This window comes from Myxocyprinus asiaticus, chromosome 28 (genome assembly GCF_019703515.2).
Source record: "Myxocyprinus asiaticus isolate MX2 ecotype Aquarium Trade chromosome 28, UBuf_Myxa_2, whole genome shotgun sequence".
Classification (NCBI taxonomy): domain Eukaryota; kingdom Metazoa; phylum Chordata; class Actinopteri; order Cypriniformes; family Catostomidae; genus Myxocyprinus; species Myxocyprinus asiaticus.
In genome coordinates this window covers 42289797-42304596 of record NC_059371.1, presented here as the reverse complement: position 1 = coordinate 42304596, position 14800 = coordinate 42289797, and the positions used below count along the sequence as shown (strand labels likewise).

The following is a 14800-nucleotide window of genomic DNA, read 5'->3' as shown; positions in this document are numbered from 1 at the left end:
ATGGATCAAAACGTACAATAACAATAGCAGCTGAGTTTTGTTGCATTTAGTGGAGCTTTATTAGAGAATAAATAAATGAATGAAACATAACATTTTTGGTTTTAGAATTTTGTATTTATTATATGGTTATAGTTAATTGTATATTTAAAGGGTCACTCAGTAATCTTTTTTCCTCAATTAATAAGTTCTACTTCTAAAGAAATAATATTAATTTTGAAGCCTATGTTTAAAATCATGACCACACTTGTGAGATGACGAGTTCAGTCATATCAGTAACTTTACAAAAGCCGTTTTATTCTAAATGGGCAGGGGCGCCTCATGGGGGCAGCCATGTTATAATCACATGACCAGCTGAATACTACAAGTCCACTTAAGCTCAATAACTGTCCTGTTATTGGACACTTTCATTCATGGATTAAATTAATCCTGGTTTACTGTGCATAGTGAATTTCTGCAATGACATTGGGAACTGAAAACTATTGTGTTTGAATGATGCAGCATCCAGGACACTAGGTGTCAGTGTAAGCCATACTTTGACATACTTTAAAAAATTACTGTGTGCACCTTTTATATATACTGTAATGTACAATTATCTGATTGCATTTATGCATTTAAAGAGCCTTTGAAAAGTCATTATAAAGTCTGTGTAAACAACCGTAAGGTTTCAAAAATGGTTCATATTTTTTTGTCGGGACGTGGGAATAAAGAATGTTTATTGCAATGGAATTCCCTCAGACACAACTCATAATAGCAGCAGATAAAGTGTACAGTGAGCTGTGAGTTTAAATAGTACAATATATAGATCTTCAAATGATAAAATCTCATAATAAATAAAATATGGCATTGAACTTGTCTAAATGTTGTACTTAAATGTGCTAATGGGAAAAAACACTGTCTTACCGTTTTTCAAGTGCTGATACTTTGCTCTGTGAAAATCATCCTGAAATCATGTTTAACGGTGTAACAGTCACAGGAAGTCCTCTTTGCAACCTGAACTCAGCACAACAAATGAAACACAATGCATGTGTTTCGAGATGCATTTATAAAAATTAAAGTTCTTTTTTACTTGGAGGGCCTGGGTAGCTCAGCAAGTAAAGACGCTGACTACCACACCTGGAGTCGCAAGTTCGAATCCAGGGTGTGCTGAGAGACTCCAGTCAGGCTTTCTAAGCAACCATTTGGCCCGGTTGCTAGAGAGAGTCACATTGGGTTATCCTTCTCGTGGTCACTATAATGTGGTTCTCGCTCTCGGTGGGGCACTTGGTGAGTTGTGCATGGATGCTGTGGAGAATAGCGTGAAGCCTCCACATGCGCTAGGTCTTCACGGTTACTCACTCAACAAGCCACGTGATAAGATGCGGAGATTGACGGTCTCAGACGTGGAGGCAATTGCGATTCGTCCTCCGCCACCTGGATTGAGGCGAGTCACTATGCCACCACGAGGACTTTGAGCTCATTGGGAATTGGGCATGCCAAAATCCAAAAAAGTTCTTATTTACTTGGTGTCTAAAAATGCGGTGATCCCGGGTGAGACACTAAAAGAAAAAACAGTGAGATTCAGCGCAACAAAGACGTCCATCCAGCATGTTTGAACAGCCCCAAACTCAGTCTATACTTGGAGAACGGTTGGAAAACCCATTTGTTCCACGACCACTTAACCAATCCACACTAAATGCACTTACTATTAAACAACAACATAAAATCCTTGTCTAAACATAAACTCCAGCCACTTTGAGAACTTAGCAGTGCGATACTGAAGATATAGTTGACTTTTGTATGACAAAGTGCTTATGTTTCTCATTTGTAAGTCATTTTGGATAAAAGTGTCTGCTAAATGACTAAATGTGGGGGCCTGGGTAGCTCTAAAATCATTCGAGTTCGAATCTCAGGGCGTGCTGAGTGACTCCAGCCAGGTCTCCTAAGCAACCAAATTGGCCCGGTTGCTAGGGAGGGTAGAGTCACATGGGGTAACCTCCTCGTGATCGCTATAATGTGGTTTGCTCTCAGTGGGGCGTGTGGTGAGTTGTGCGTAGATGCCGCGGTGGACGGCGTGAAGCCTCCACAAGCGCTATGTCTCCGTGATAACGCGCTCAACAAGCCATGTGATAAGATGCACAGGTTGACGGTCTCAGATGTGCAACTGAGATTCGTCCTCCGCCACCTGGATTGAGACGAGTTACTACGCCACCATGAGGACGTAGAGCAAATTGGAAATTGGACATTCTAAATTGGGAGAAAAAGGGGAGAAAAAATTACTAAATGTCAAAACTGAGACAAACCCGGCCAGAAAACCTGAGGATTTGTCAGAACTCGTCAAGTTTGGGTCAGGTTGAAGGCCTCTATTGCACGTGTAGAACAACCGAATAATGATTTTGGTATTCGAATAGTGGCATGTCGAGTGGTTAACCGAATGTCGACAATCCGTGACATCCCTTGTAAACACTTTTTCCAAGAATCGTTGTATCTGTTCCATTGAAATCTGAAATGATCTCTTCATTTGGCAACAGACTGCTGTGGCAGTGAACGCAATAAAAATTGCAGTTCTTATTTCCAAATAATTCCTCCTCGAAAGTACAAAAGAATTGGTCAATAGAACCAGAATCGTTAAGAGGATTAGGACCCAGAATCTTTCAATTCTGTACCATTCCCATCCCTACTTGCCCAAAAAGTTTTTTCTTGGTTCATATACAAAGCTACATGGCATTTGTTCTTGATGCCAGACACATTGGATTGGGTGAAAAAAACATTTTCATTTTGTGATAGATTTTGTGATAGAATTATTTTTTGTGTTGTGTGTTTGTAGGGACCTGTCGGGGGGACCGGCAGCAGTGGATTCCCAGGCCTCAGAGTGAGTCTATTCACACACACTTGTACATATATACGCAGAACTGTACATTTAGCCTTAAAAGCCTTTAAAGTGCCTTAACAGGATACTTAAAGGAGGAATTTACATGTACAGGAGATGCGTTCAGGCTTTAACTGTGCTTTTTTATCCCTGTTCAACCTTTCTGTGCTGAATTTTCAGAGGAAAAATATTCAGCCTGTTTCTAGTGACATTGCAGGAAGCCTGACATCTCTCTTTCAAATATGCAGTCAGAATTAGAGTCTCTCTGATGTGTTTTCAGCAAATCAGGTCTTGTGTTGGCGCCCTTTACTGTTCTGCTACTGCAGTAAAGAGTTCAGTTAAACCAGCAGGTCCTGCTGAGAGAATATGAAAAATATCTGATGTTCTCTGTGCTGGAATTTGTTCAACGACAGAACACTTCACTAGATGACGAGTGATCTGCAGATAAACTACTGTTTTTTGGCAAAATATCCTCTCCTGTAAAGACTAGAGATACAGCAGGTACAGAGAGGGAGAGATAGCACCCGGGATCAAATTCAGTCAACATCACGTGCACTATTGGTGAATAACTAATGCCAACATAATTATGTTCTACAGATTCAATAGGGTTTTTTTTATTCCGATTTTCTTTCTTTCTTTCTTTCTTTCATTCCTCCCTTCTTTAGCGAAGACTTCTTCATTCATTCATTCATTCCTCAGCCAAGAGTCCTACCTTCCTTCCTTCTTAACTCTCTTCCTTCCTTCCTTCCTAACTAATCAACTCTCCTCCTTCCTTCCATCATTTCTTCCTTCCTTGGTTTCTTTCCTTCCATCGTTTCTTCCTTCCTTGGTTTCTTTCCTTCCATCGTTTCTTCATTTCTTTCCTTCATTTCTTTCTTTCCTTCCTTCCTAACTAATCAACTCTCCTCCTTCCTTCCATCATTTCTTCCTTCATTTCTTTCCATCGTTTCTTCCTTCATTTCTTTCCTTCGTTTCTTTCTTTCCTTCCTTTCCTTCCTTCCTTCCTTCCATCCTTCCTACCTAATCAACTCTCCTCCTTCCTTCCATCATTTCTTCCTATTATTCTTTGCTTCCTCTCTTTCCTTCCTTCCCCCTTCCTTCCTTCCTTCCTTACTTAGCCAAGACTGCCTCCTTCCTTCCTTTGCCAAGACTGCTTCCTTTCTTCCTTACTTCCTTCCTTCCTTCCTTAGCCAAGAGTCTTTCCATCATTCCTTCCTTTTATTGTTTCTTCCTTCATTTCTTTCCTTTGTTTCTTTCTTCCCTTCCTTCCTTCATTCCATCCTTCCTAACTAATCAGCTCTCCTCCTTCCTTGCTTAGCCAAGAATCTTTCCTTCCTTCCTTCCTTCCTTCCTTACTTACTTAGCCAAGACTGTTTCCTTCCTTCCTTACTTAGCCAAGACAGCTTCCTTCCTTCCTTCCTTCCTTAGCCAAGAATCTTTCCTTCCTTCCTTCCTTTGTTCCTTACTTACTTAGCGAAGACTGCTTCCTTCCTTCCTTCCTTAGCCAAGAATTTTTCCATCATTCCTTCCTTCCATTGTTTCTTCCTTCGTTTCTTTCCTTCGTTTCTTTCTTTCCTTCCTTTCCTTTCTTCCTTCCTTCCATCCTTCCTAACTAATCAACTCTCCTTCCTTCCTTAGCCAAGAATCTTTCCAACCTTCCTTCCTTCCTTCCTTCCCTCCTTCCTTCCTTCCTTCCTTCCTTACTTACTTAGCCAAGACTGTTTCCTTCCTTCCTTCCTTCCTTTGCCAAGACTGCTTCCTTCCTTCCTTCCTTCCTTCTTTCCTTAGCCAAGACTGCTTTCTTCCTTCCTTAGCAAGACTGCTTCCTTCCTTCCTTCCTTAGCCAGGAATCTTTCCTTCCTTCCTTCCTTTCTTCCTTACTCACTTAGCCAAGACTGCTTCCTTCCTTCCATACTTAGCCAAGACTGCTTCCTTCCTTCCTTCCTTAGCCAAGACTGCTTCCTTCCTTCCTTCCTTAGCCAAGACTGCTTCCTTCCTTCCTTCCTTCCTTAGCCAAAACTGCTTCCTTCCTTCTTCCTTAGACAAGACTGCTTCCTTCCTTCCTTCCTTCCTTCCTTAGCCAAGAATCATCCTTCCTTCCTTCCTTCCTTCCTTCCTTCCATACTTACTTAGCCAAGACTGCTTCCTTCCTTCCTTCCTTCCTTAGCCAACAATCTTTCTTTCCTTCCTTCCTTCCTTCCTTACTCTTTCTTTCTTTCAGACAGTGCTTTGTCAAGCCAATACCAGTTTGCCTTGACAAACTTTACATATCTAGTTATAACTAGCAAGCAGCGGAACTACTAACTTTAATATGTTTAGTTACTGCCAGTTCCATGCTAAGGGTAATTATGTAGTGACACTACATTGTTATTTTTTATTTTTGGTGCATTATATTATGCTGAGCCACAGTTTAAAGTGACCACATTTGTGAAGCTCCAAATATGACACAGACAAAACACTGTAAAACTACATATACAGAATCCCATGTAGCTGGATGCTATTCAAAATAAATAATGTAAGAGTTTTTGCCTACTGTTAACATGTATTAACACAACATTATTCTTTTTTTCTTTCTTTTTTTTGGGGGGGCTTTTGATGAAAATGTCCATTAATTTATGTCAATATTTTGTCATGTTGCATTCATAAATTTGAATCCATTTTACTCTGACAATAATGGCAAATAATTTTAGTTGATGAAAATAACACATTTTAGTTAAGTATTGTTATGAACATATGATTTCATTTATGATCATAAAATTGTCCTTGTGAAAACCTGAACTCCTGTATTTTTAAAATTGATGCTGCTGTGAATCCCTTCAGGGACTGATATAATTTTTTCTGTGTTGTAGATAGTTCAGGATATTGCATTATGTACAGTTGTCTGAGGGTCTCTGGGGACTTTGAATTGTGTGTTTGCAGGGTGAATCATTTAAATGTTCAGTAACCAGCAGTGGAAAACTCCTGGTTCCGGTGGTAAAATACACATATCCGAGGCTGTTGAACCCCCAGAGTCTTTTAAAATCCTGGACAGAGATGTCAAAAGTGGAACAGAAGTGTTCAGCGCTGATGTAATGTCAGACGAGAAGATTTAAGGGGGATGTTGCAGTCAGCAGGATGTGTGCAGGTTTTCCTAATGTTTTTGCCTAATGTGTGTTGCTTCTGTTCCGGGATCTGTCGTCCGTCCCTCCCTCAACACATTCTTATTGCTGAAATTAAACAGTTTGAATTAAATGGTTGTGCCGATACCTGATTTGCTTGATTCCTTTAGTGAAACAGGAACTATACCAATTCCATCAGTGGGCACAAGAAAAAATCTTTCCCCTTTGTTGATGTAGAGGTTGTGATTTGTCTTTTAGAAGGCATGGAGATCAGTTTTGTGCAGTATGCCCTGTTAATTTGTAGGAAAGCTATAGTATACCTACAGTATTGGAAAGGCAAAACTATGATTATGAACATCATAATAATACATTTCTCCTCAAGTTCAATGTAAGAAGCCACAGTTTGTTTTGCCACCAGAATCATCTCACATCCAGATTCACTGTTGGAATTTTGATTATGGAATGCTTGAGGAGTCTCAGAGGTGCACATGAGAGGCAAGGCATGTTTCAACCGCCACTCTTTCTTCTGTGCCAATTTTTATAAAATGTCGAGAAAGCGTTGGTGGTATGAGTTGTGGTACCTTTTGGGACAAAGTTTACACTTTGTATCTCCGTTCAGTGAGATTATGTAGCTTAAATCCTTCCTTTGACCTTTTGTCCTGACCTCCTGCTTTGAGAGTATTGGTGGCCTTCTCATTGCACGACTGTTAAAAGAGCAGTTATCTCAGTGGGAACCAAATTACAGGAGTAATTGTACAAGCTTGCCTGTGAAGGATGATTCACAGTAAATGTGCGTTTTAGCACTGGAAGTTTTCTGTCACTTTGGAACGTGTTGTTCGTGAAAAGCAGAGATTCATGTTGACTAATGTTCTGATGTGGTTGACGGGTGGTTTAGAAACGTTCTCATAAAGCTGTCATTTAGTGTCCGTCACATCGAGAAATCTGTGATTAATTTTTCAGTAAAGCAAAGAGGAAATGTTGTCATCGCCAAATGGTGCATTCTGTCAGGCAATTTGATATTTATTGTTACTGAATGTGCATAATTCATACAATATATGGCACTTTCCACAAACAGGATACAAAGTATGACCTGAAACTCTTCAAAACGTTTTTTAAAAAGTATTTAAAAAAAAATGTTTGGTCAGTGGAAGGAGTTGCTTAACCTTAAGAAATGCTGACTAAAAACATCAAAATTAAATCAAATGTATAAAATTGTATTATAATTAAATTAGAATAAAATAAAATAAAATTAAATTAAATAGGTAAAATAAAATAAAGTAACTGTCAGAAATGCTGACTATTTAAAAACATCCAAATTAAATTAGCCAAATATATAAAATTAGATTATAAATTAAATTAAATTATATTAAAGCAACCTTCAAAAATGCTGTCTGTCTAAAAACATCAAAATTAGAATATAAAAAAATGTAAATAAAATAACCTTCAGAAATGTTGATATTGATCTACAAAACATCCAAAATCAAATCAGCCAAATATATAAATGTATATTATAATTAAATTAATTATAATTTAAATAATATAATTCAATTATATCATAAAATAAAAAATAAATTGATAAAATAAAATAAATAAATAAATGCATTAAAATATATATATATGGATATCAGGGCTGCCAGTTTAGCCTAAATTAAGATGTCACTCAGTAGAGGCTAACGCAATGATGTAGAAAGGGTCCAAATGATGTCACTTCCTTTTTGGCACAAAAAAGGAATGTGCCATTTTTTTTTCTAATAGGGGAAAAAGTACAACATAGTTCATAAATCCATTCTGAGGTAAACTGCTGTGTAGAATTGAATGCAATAATTTACGCAAGATTGGTTTTATGAACAATTTACACATTTGTTCTGTATGTGTTTAATGAATGCTTTTGAGGACTACAACTTTATATCCTCTCTTGTTTTCTCGCTGTCTCAGGGTGATGTGGGGCCAGAGGGACCCCGTGGATTTCCTGGAATTGTGGGACCTCAGGTAACGGCCGCTTATGCAGTGTTGTATTTAACCTTATTGGCTGGCCACTGAAGACACGCCCCCTCTACTTGTTCTCTCATTGGCAGGGCCTGACCGGAGGGGTGGGGCCGCCTGGATTGAAAGGTGATAAGGTGATTTAAATATTTATATTATTGCACATGTGAATTCATAAGGCTAATTCCTTCTCTGTTGGGATGTTGTGGTTGAGTTCTGTTGGTTAAGCTTTAGGAATGATTTTTTAATGTGTTGGGAAAATGGACATGCATCCCGTAATCCATTGGTTCTCATTTTTAGTCCCGTCCTACAATGAAAAAAAAAATGGGAAAAGATAAAAAGATTATTCAAAAAAGTAGGGCTGTTGATTTAATGCATTAATACAGTGAGATTAATTATATATATAAAAAAAAATAGCATGTTTGGACCGTAATATGGAATATTCTTACAGTACCGTTGGAGCAATTCAAGATTGAAGTACCACCTGTTTTCAGCAGGGGGCAGTAAGAGAAACTCCAGCTGTAGAGACAACACACCACACTCGTCTAGCTTGACACTAGCGATGGCACAATATGAGGAAGCGTTCTTGCATTCAAACACAGCACAGCACTGGACGAGCGTAATTCAGAATGCAAGGATCTCGAGATGTGTTTTTCTAACTACGTTTAACTTTACACAGCGACCTAAAAATGTTGCGTTTATGACACGACGCAACCAAAGTGAGATGCTCTAGAAGCCTCCGTCTGACGCATGTGTACGTGGACACGTCCTTAGAAAAGTCCTTATAATAAATCTATTTCTGACAGATTGAAGAATTCAATTGCAAAATGAATTGCTGTGGACTGTAGGCCAATAATATTGAAATAATTAACACACTGACTTCTAAAGACATTTTTTGTATTGTCTTATCAATTCTTACTCGTCTGCCACAATAATGTAATGCATTTTAATTACCTTATGTTATCTTATTATATTTTTTATAGGCTATTTATAATATATTTTATATTTAAAATAATTTAAGTAACTTTATTTAATTATTATATATTTAATTATTGTTGAGGGCCTTTCTCAGCAAATATTTATATATGTGATTAATTGCGAATAATTCAGTTATTAATCTGCACATCATGTAAATAATTAGATTAAAATGTATAATCGATTGACAGCCCTAATAAAAAACAATTCTAAAGGCCCACTGCAATTATGCCACAGACCACAAGGGTACTTCCGGTTGAGAAACACTGGTATAGATGACCCAAACGCATTGTCAGTAAGCATTCAATGTATATATTTATGTTTTACAACCAAAGTTGTGCTGTGGACGTGGAGCGATGCATAATGTTGAATTGCTACATTGCTTCACAGGCTTTACAGTGACCTCTATGTAAAATGTTGTTGGTGTATATTATTTTGTGTACGTCTTTATTCTATAATCTCTGTGATGCTGTATGATCTAGGGGGAACCTGGATTGAGGGGTGAACCAGGAGAAACTGGTTACCAGGGTGACAAGGTCAGTGTCAAGAAAATAGAGGTTGCCAACTACCTTTTAATGTACCATATACTGACAGAAATTTACATGAATGTATAAAAAGTACAAGGACAGTACAAAGCAATCTGGTGTCCTAGAATCCCATTACTATACCAACCTGAGGGAAATATATGTATAAATATATATACAGTGTATACTCGTAATGAACCACATTATATCATTTTGCAAAAATGTCACCACAGTCATTTTCTCGAGATCAGGCTGGTATAAAGTGCATATTTGAGGTCTTGTAGTGGTCACTTTTTGTGTCAAGATGAGCTCATAAAAGCTGCATGTATAATAATTATAAAAGAATTGGCCAAATGCTTTTAAAACACTTTCAAGATGCATTATGGACTTGTCAACTTCCCAAAAGTATTTCATGTCAACTACCCACATACTGTATGGATTTCATATATATTTGATGGCAGACGGCGAGGAGACTTTGCGTTTTGTTTTTGTTGCTCTTTCAGGGAACGGCTGGTAATCCAGGACAACCAGGACCACGTGGAAAAGCTGGACCACCCGTAAGACCACACGATCTGCTCATACACTCTATCCGAACATTAAAGGAATAGTATGCAAAGCACTGAGAATTATTTCAGGATTTATAAATCCCTGTGCTCTTGCTTTTTCTGTTCAACACAAGAGAATTTTTGAACACAGCTCTTTTCCAAACAACGACTGTAAAGTTCAGAGCGATGATTTGAGGACAGAGCTGAACTATGATGTGAGTGTATTGATGTGATATTTATTGTTGTTGTTTCTCTCTCTGATAGGGGAAAACAGGGGAACTGGGACCACAGGGGCCTCCAGGACCACCAGGACCCAAAGTAAGAACCTAGAGATCTTACTGTCATATCACAATGGTGGCTCAGTGGGTAGCACTGTCGCCTCACAGCAAGAAGGTCCTGGGTTCAAGTCCTGGCTCAACTGGGCCTTTCTGTGTTCTTCCCATGTTCGCATGGGTTTCCTCTGGGTTCTCCCACAAGTCCAAAAACATGCCCTGTAGGTATATATGTGGATCACGGATGGTCTACTGTGGCAACCCCCAACGGGAGCAGCCATGAGAAGAAGTCCTTGGAACTAAACGCACACTGACTTGAGCAAATTGAAAGATAAATGCATTGGATTGGGGATGCAATTTCATATGGTTATGTATTTATGTTATGAATATTTCAATTGAAAATATTTTGCATAAACTTTCATCATAAATTCAATAATAAATATAGCTGCAAACAAGGTTCAAGCAGGATAGGGCCTTTAAGTGCTACAGAATATTAAGAATTACCGCCCATAAGCACCTAAAATCAATAAAAAGCAAGATCATTTTCAGCAATATCAGGTAAATTACCATAGAGATATAATGTTTTTAACATTTCTGAGTGTTATAGCGCCACCTATTGGCCGATCTCCACCAAATTTGGCAGATTTCTTTGGAATCACATGTTTCATTTGTGTACTAAATTTGATCTCAATCGGAGTCTTTGTTTAGGAGTTAATGGCTTTTACATAAACCAAGCCACACCCTTATGTTTAAAGTTCCCTATTATAGCCATTCTAAACAAAAAGTTCTGTTTTTATATATATATATAATTATTGATCTAGGGAGTCCAGAGAATTGTACTACAATGGTTTTGCTGAGGTTGGGTGAAAAGCCTAGGACTAGTTCGCAAAAATATACATTTTTTAAATAATCTCAAATATTTAACGAACAATTTGACTGACACTTATGGTTCTTGAGGCAAAGTTGTTCAAAATGAGGAGATTTATCATATGATATGAATAACGTGTGTCTGAGTGACACTTTGCAGAATGTACAACCATTCACTGGCATGTAAAACGCGATAGTACATACATTCATAACTGTTATAGCACCACCTATTGTCCGATCTCCACAAAATTTTGCATGCTTCTACAGAATGATATCTAGCATATGCTTACCAGTTTTTCCTAAAATCTGACTTTTTGTTATGGAGCTATTGGCTTTTGTGTAACTGAGGCCATACCCATATTTTTTAAATTAACCTGTTATAGCCATGCCAAATAAAAAAAATCTTTTTTTTGTATTGAGCGAATTGAAAAATGAATGCACTTGATTAACAGTGCTTGCACTTTTTGGGGGTGCAGTTTTATATGGTTATGTGTTTAAGCTGTGAATATTTCAATTGAAAACATTTTTGCATAAAATTTCATCATAAAAAAAAAAATATCAATAAAAATTATTCACCTACTAAGTTCACATCCTAAATATTCAGATTATTTATTTATTATTTCACCTTTATTACTCGACAGATAATGTTCAGTCTGTTATATTGTGCTTTGCTAATTCGCCTCTAAAATTTCCGTGGTTCAAATTTGGTTGAAAATTCAACCTTGTACATCCTGGCATTGCAGGAAAAGCAGTATAGTTCCAATGTACAATCTTCACTTGCTGCTTATAGGCTAGTTTTGGGAAAACAATTGAACTAAATTGACCAAGTCATTTTAAACAGTTTCTTCAGTTTGACACCACTTTACTATGTGTGTTTTCTTCCGTTTTAATGTATGACAGTACTTGGGAGAGGCAGTTGTCATGGCAAATTGTTCCTGGTTTATGAAGAAAAATGAGGATCTGCAAGCTTTTCGGGCTAATGGTTCACGTACCCAACTCAGTTATAGATTGTGCATCTACACTCTACTGCTTTTCCTGCAATGCCAATGCCTGCAATCTGAACCACTAAAAGGTGAGAGGCGAATTCACAAGTCAAAATATAGAGGACAGAATATTACCTGTAGAATAGCAAACTGATATAAAAAAAAAAAGAATATTTTGTCGTGAACTTTGGAAGATAAATATGTATTTTTTAATTTGTAACTATTTTGTGCGAAAAGTTTTCAATTGAAATATTCACCGCTTAAATATACAACCACATGAAATTACATCCCCAGTGTTAATGCAATGCGTTTATTTTTCAATGAGTGCTTTCTGTCGTTAATATAGTTCCATACAAAGGGTTCTCAAAGATAGAAATGAAGCTCAAACAAAACTGAATAATATTGTATACAGTGAAAGTGTGAAATATTTCTGGGTCTTGCATAGACTCATTGGCAGCTCCAGAAAGTATCTACAGACTTTTCTGCATTGTCTGCACTGATTTTGGGGGAAAATCTGCGGAGTTCTGTGGAATGAATTTAATTTGCAAGTCTCAGTTGCCTCCGCTTCTGAGACCGTCAGTCCGTGCATCTTATCACGTGGCTCGTTGTGCATGACACTGCGGAGACTCACAGCATGTGGAGGCTTCATGCTACTCTCCACGATCCACACACAACTTACCACACGCCCCATTGAGAGCAAGAACCACTTAATCGTGACCATGAGGAGGTTACCCAATGGGACTCTACCCTCCCTAGCAACTGGGCCAATTTGGTTACTTAGGAGACCTGGCTGGAGTCACTCAGCACACCCTGAATTCGAACTCGCGACTCCAGGGGTGGTAGTCAGTGTCAATACTCGCTGAGCTACCCAGGCCCCCGTTTTAAGCGCATTTCTAAAAATTGGACTAAAGAAAATGCGAATCATTGCATGTTTCCATGCACTACGTCATGCACATTATCTTGAGGTAGCCCATCTTGTTGTGATGGAGCAGCTGAATGACCTCCTTGCTTTGGGGAGGGTTGTATTTGTGGTATTGGAGCAATTGTACATCGTTTTATTAAACACTCTCAGGAGATGCTTCAGAATCAACCTTATTCACATAGCACCATCTTTAATTCTTAAAGGGAATGAAAACAAGGCTGTTAGGGACAGACTTATGGTAGCTTCGGTGCGTTGTTCTGTTGTTTAAAGTGTTTTGGATCGTTCCGCTGAGGAAACATTGAAGATTGTGTTGTAATTGTGCTTGAAGGGGTTTTTGATACATGTGGTCTTCAGATGCTTTGAGTCAGATCCCTCTTTCCATGGAGCCACTGTATTAATCATAACAGTGCTGTTTATTGTCTTAATTAAATGTGGAAAACTAGTCTCAGTTGAGTCTGTGTTAGTGTTGCGTTCGCTTTATGTTCATCCCAAACATGACGCCGGCTCTTCGCAGCCAAGTCCATTTAAACACGGAAGCACCTGTGTGACAAATGAGTGAAATCAAGTCAACACGAGAGTTTAACGTCTCAGACGCTGGTTTGATATCGGTCATGTGGCGATAGTAAGTTGCCCTCTAGTGGCACTGTTCTGTTATTGCATGCTTGCTCGCACAACTGTACGGTATTTGATCTGTATGCTTTAGCTGGAATTGCAGCTGCAAAACAAGCTAAATATTTACATATTGAGAATGAAAAATTATCTAGCTTGTTTTAGCAAGCAAGTTGTGTGAGCTCAACACTAAGATTAAAAGAGTGTACCTTTCAAAAATGGGTGTTTTTTCATTCTTCAGGCACTTTAAGCACTGTGGACTTCTAGTAAGTAAAGTCTCATTCAAACAGTTTTCACACTCTATTTGCCTACTTACAATGTAAGTACTACCAACAGTGTATGTACGTGCATCACAGGGGGTGTCCTCCATAAAGTCAACATAGAATCAAAATCGACTCTATTTACTTTGTTAATACACATTCCTGGTCTTAAAGTGAGTTATTTATCCAGGGCCGGTTCTGGAAATTAAGAGGGCCTCTACTAAATATATGTTGGTGGCGTAGTCGGCATAATGACGAGTCTAAACTAGACCCCGCCCATTCCCCCACTGACCCTAATTTATAGCAAATGAATGTCACCTGATGACAGGTGGGTGTGGCTGAACTGACAGTGGCAGGGCAACCATTTATCACCAGATAAGGTGAATTTCAGGTGACCATAATGCATTTTCATGTATTTCTGTCATTATTGTCCATGTTTGTTAGGGTTTCCCAGGAGACATCGGTGCGCCAGGGTCGAACGGCCCCCCGGGACCAAAGGTAGAGAAAGTGAAGATGTTGTTGAAAGTATGACTAAATAAAATGCTCTCTAAAGCTTTCAGATGTATATGTTCACTGATTAAAAAGGTGGCCCTTGAGGTTCTATTTCAGTTAGGGTGCTGCCTAGGAAGGTACCTTTCTATGTAGACAGTACACAGACAGTTCTCACTAGGTGTGTTTGAGTGTTTACTGATGTTACTGAACACTGAATTTACATGTGTGTGTGTGTGTGCATGTCTGTTTAGGGTCTTCAAGGAGCCAGGGGCCCCCAGGGACCACCAGGGCCAAAAGGAACAGAAGTAAAAACACCTCACTGGATCTTACATAGTCAAGTTTTCACTTAAACTTTGATTGAAGTTAGACCATGACAATATTCATACCTAAATAGAGCTTAGCAGTGCCCGTCCACTTTTTTCCTG

The 14800-nt window shown here is 38.5% G+C and overlaps 1 protein-coding gene across 1 annotated transcript in view; it reads left to right on the top strand.

Moving 5' to 3' along the window:
- LOC127418552 (collagen alpha-1(XXIV) chain-like) overlaps positions 1-14800 on the top strand; it is a 149145-nt gene that overhangs the window by 67209 nt on the left and 67136 nt on the right. The window contains exons 14-21 of the mRNA XM_051659129.1: positions 2804-2848; positions 7879-7932; positions 8019-8063; positions 9384-9437; positions 9929-9982; positions 10235-10288; positions 14328-14381; positions 14627-14680. Of these exons, the coding sequence (XP_051515089.1) occupies positions 2804-2848; positions 7879-7932; positions 8019-8063; positions 9384-9437; positions 9929-9982; positions 10235-10288; positions 14328-14381; positions 14627-14680 (414 nt within the window). The remainder of the gene's footprint in view (positions 1-2803; positions 2849-7878; positions 7933-8018; positions 8064-9383; positions 9438-9928; positions 9983-10234; positions 10289-14327; positions 14382-14626; positions 14681-14800) is intronic.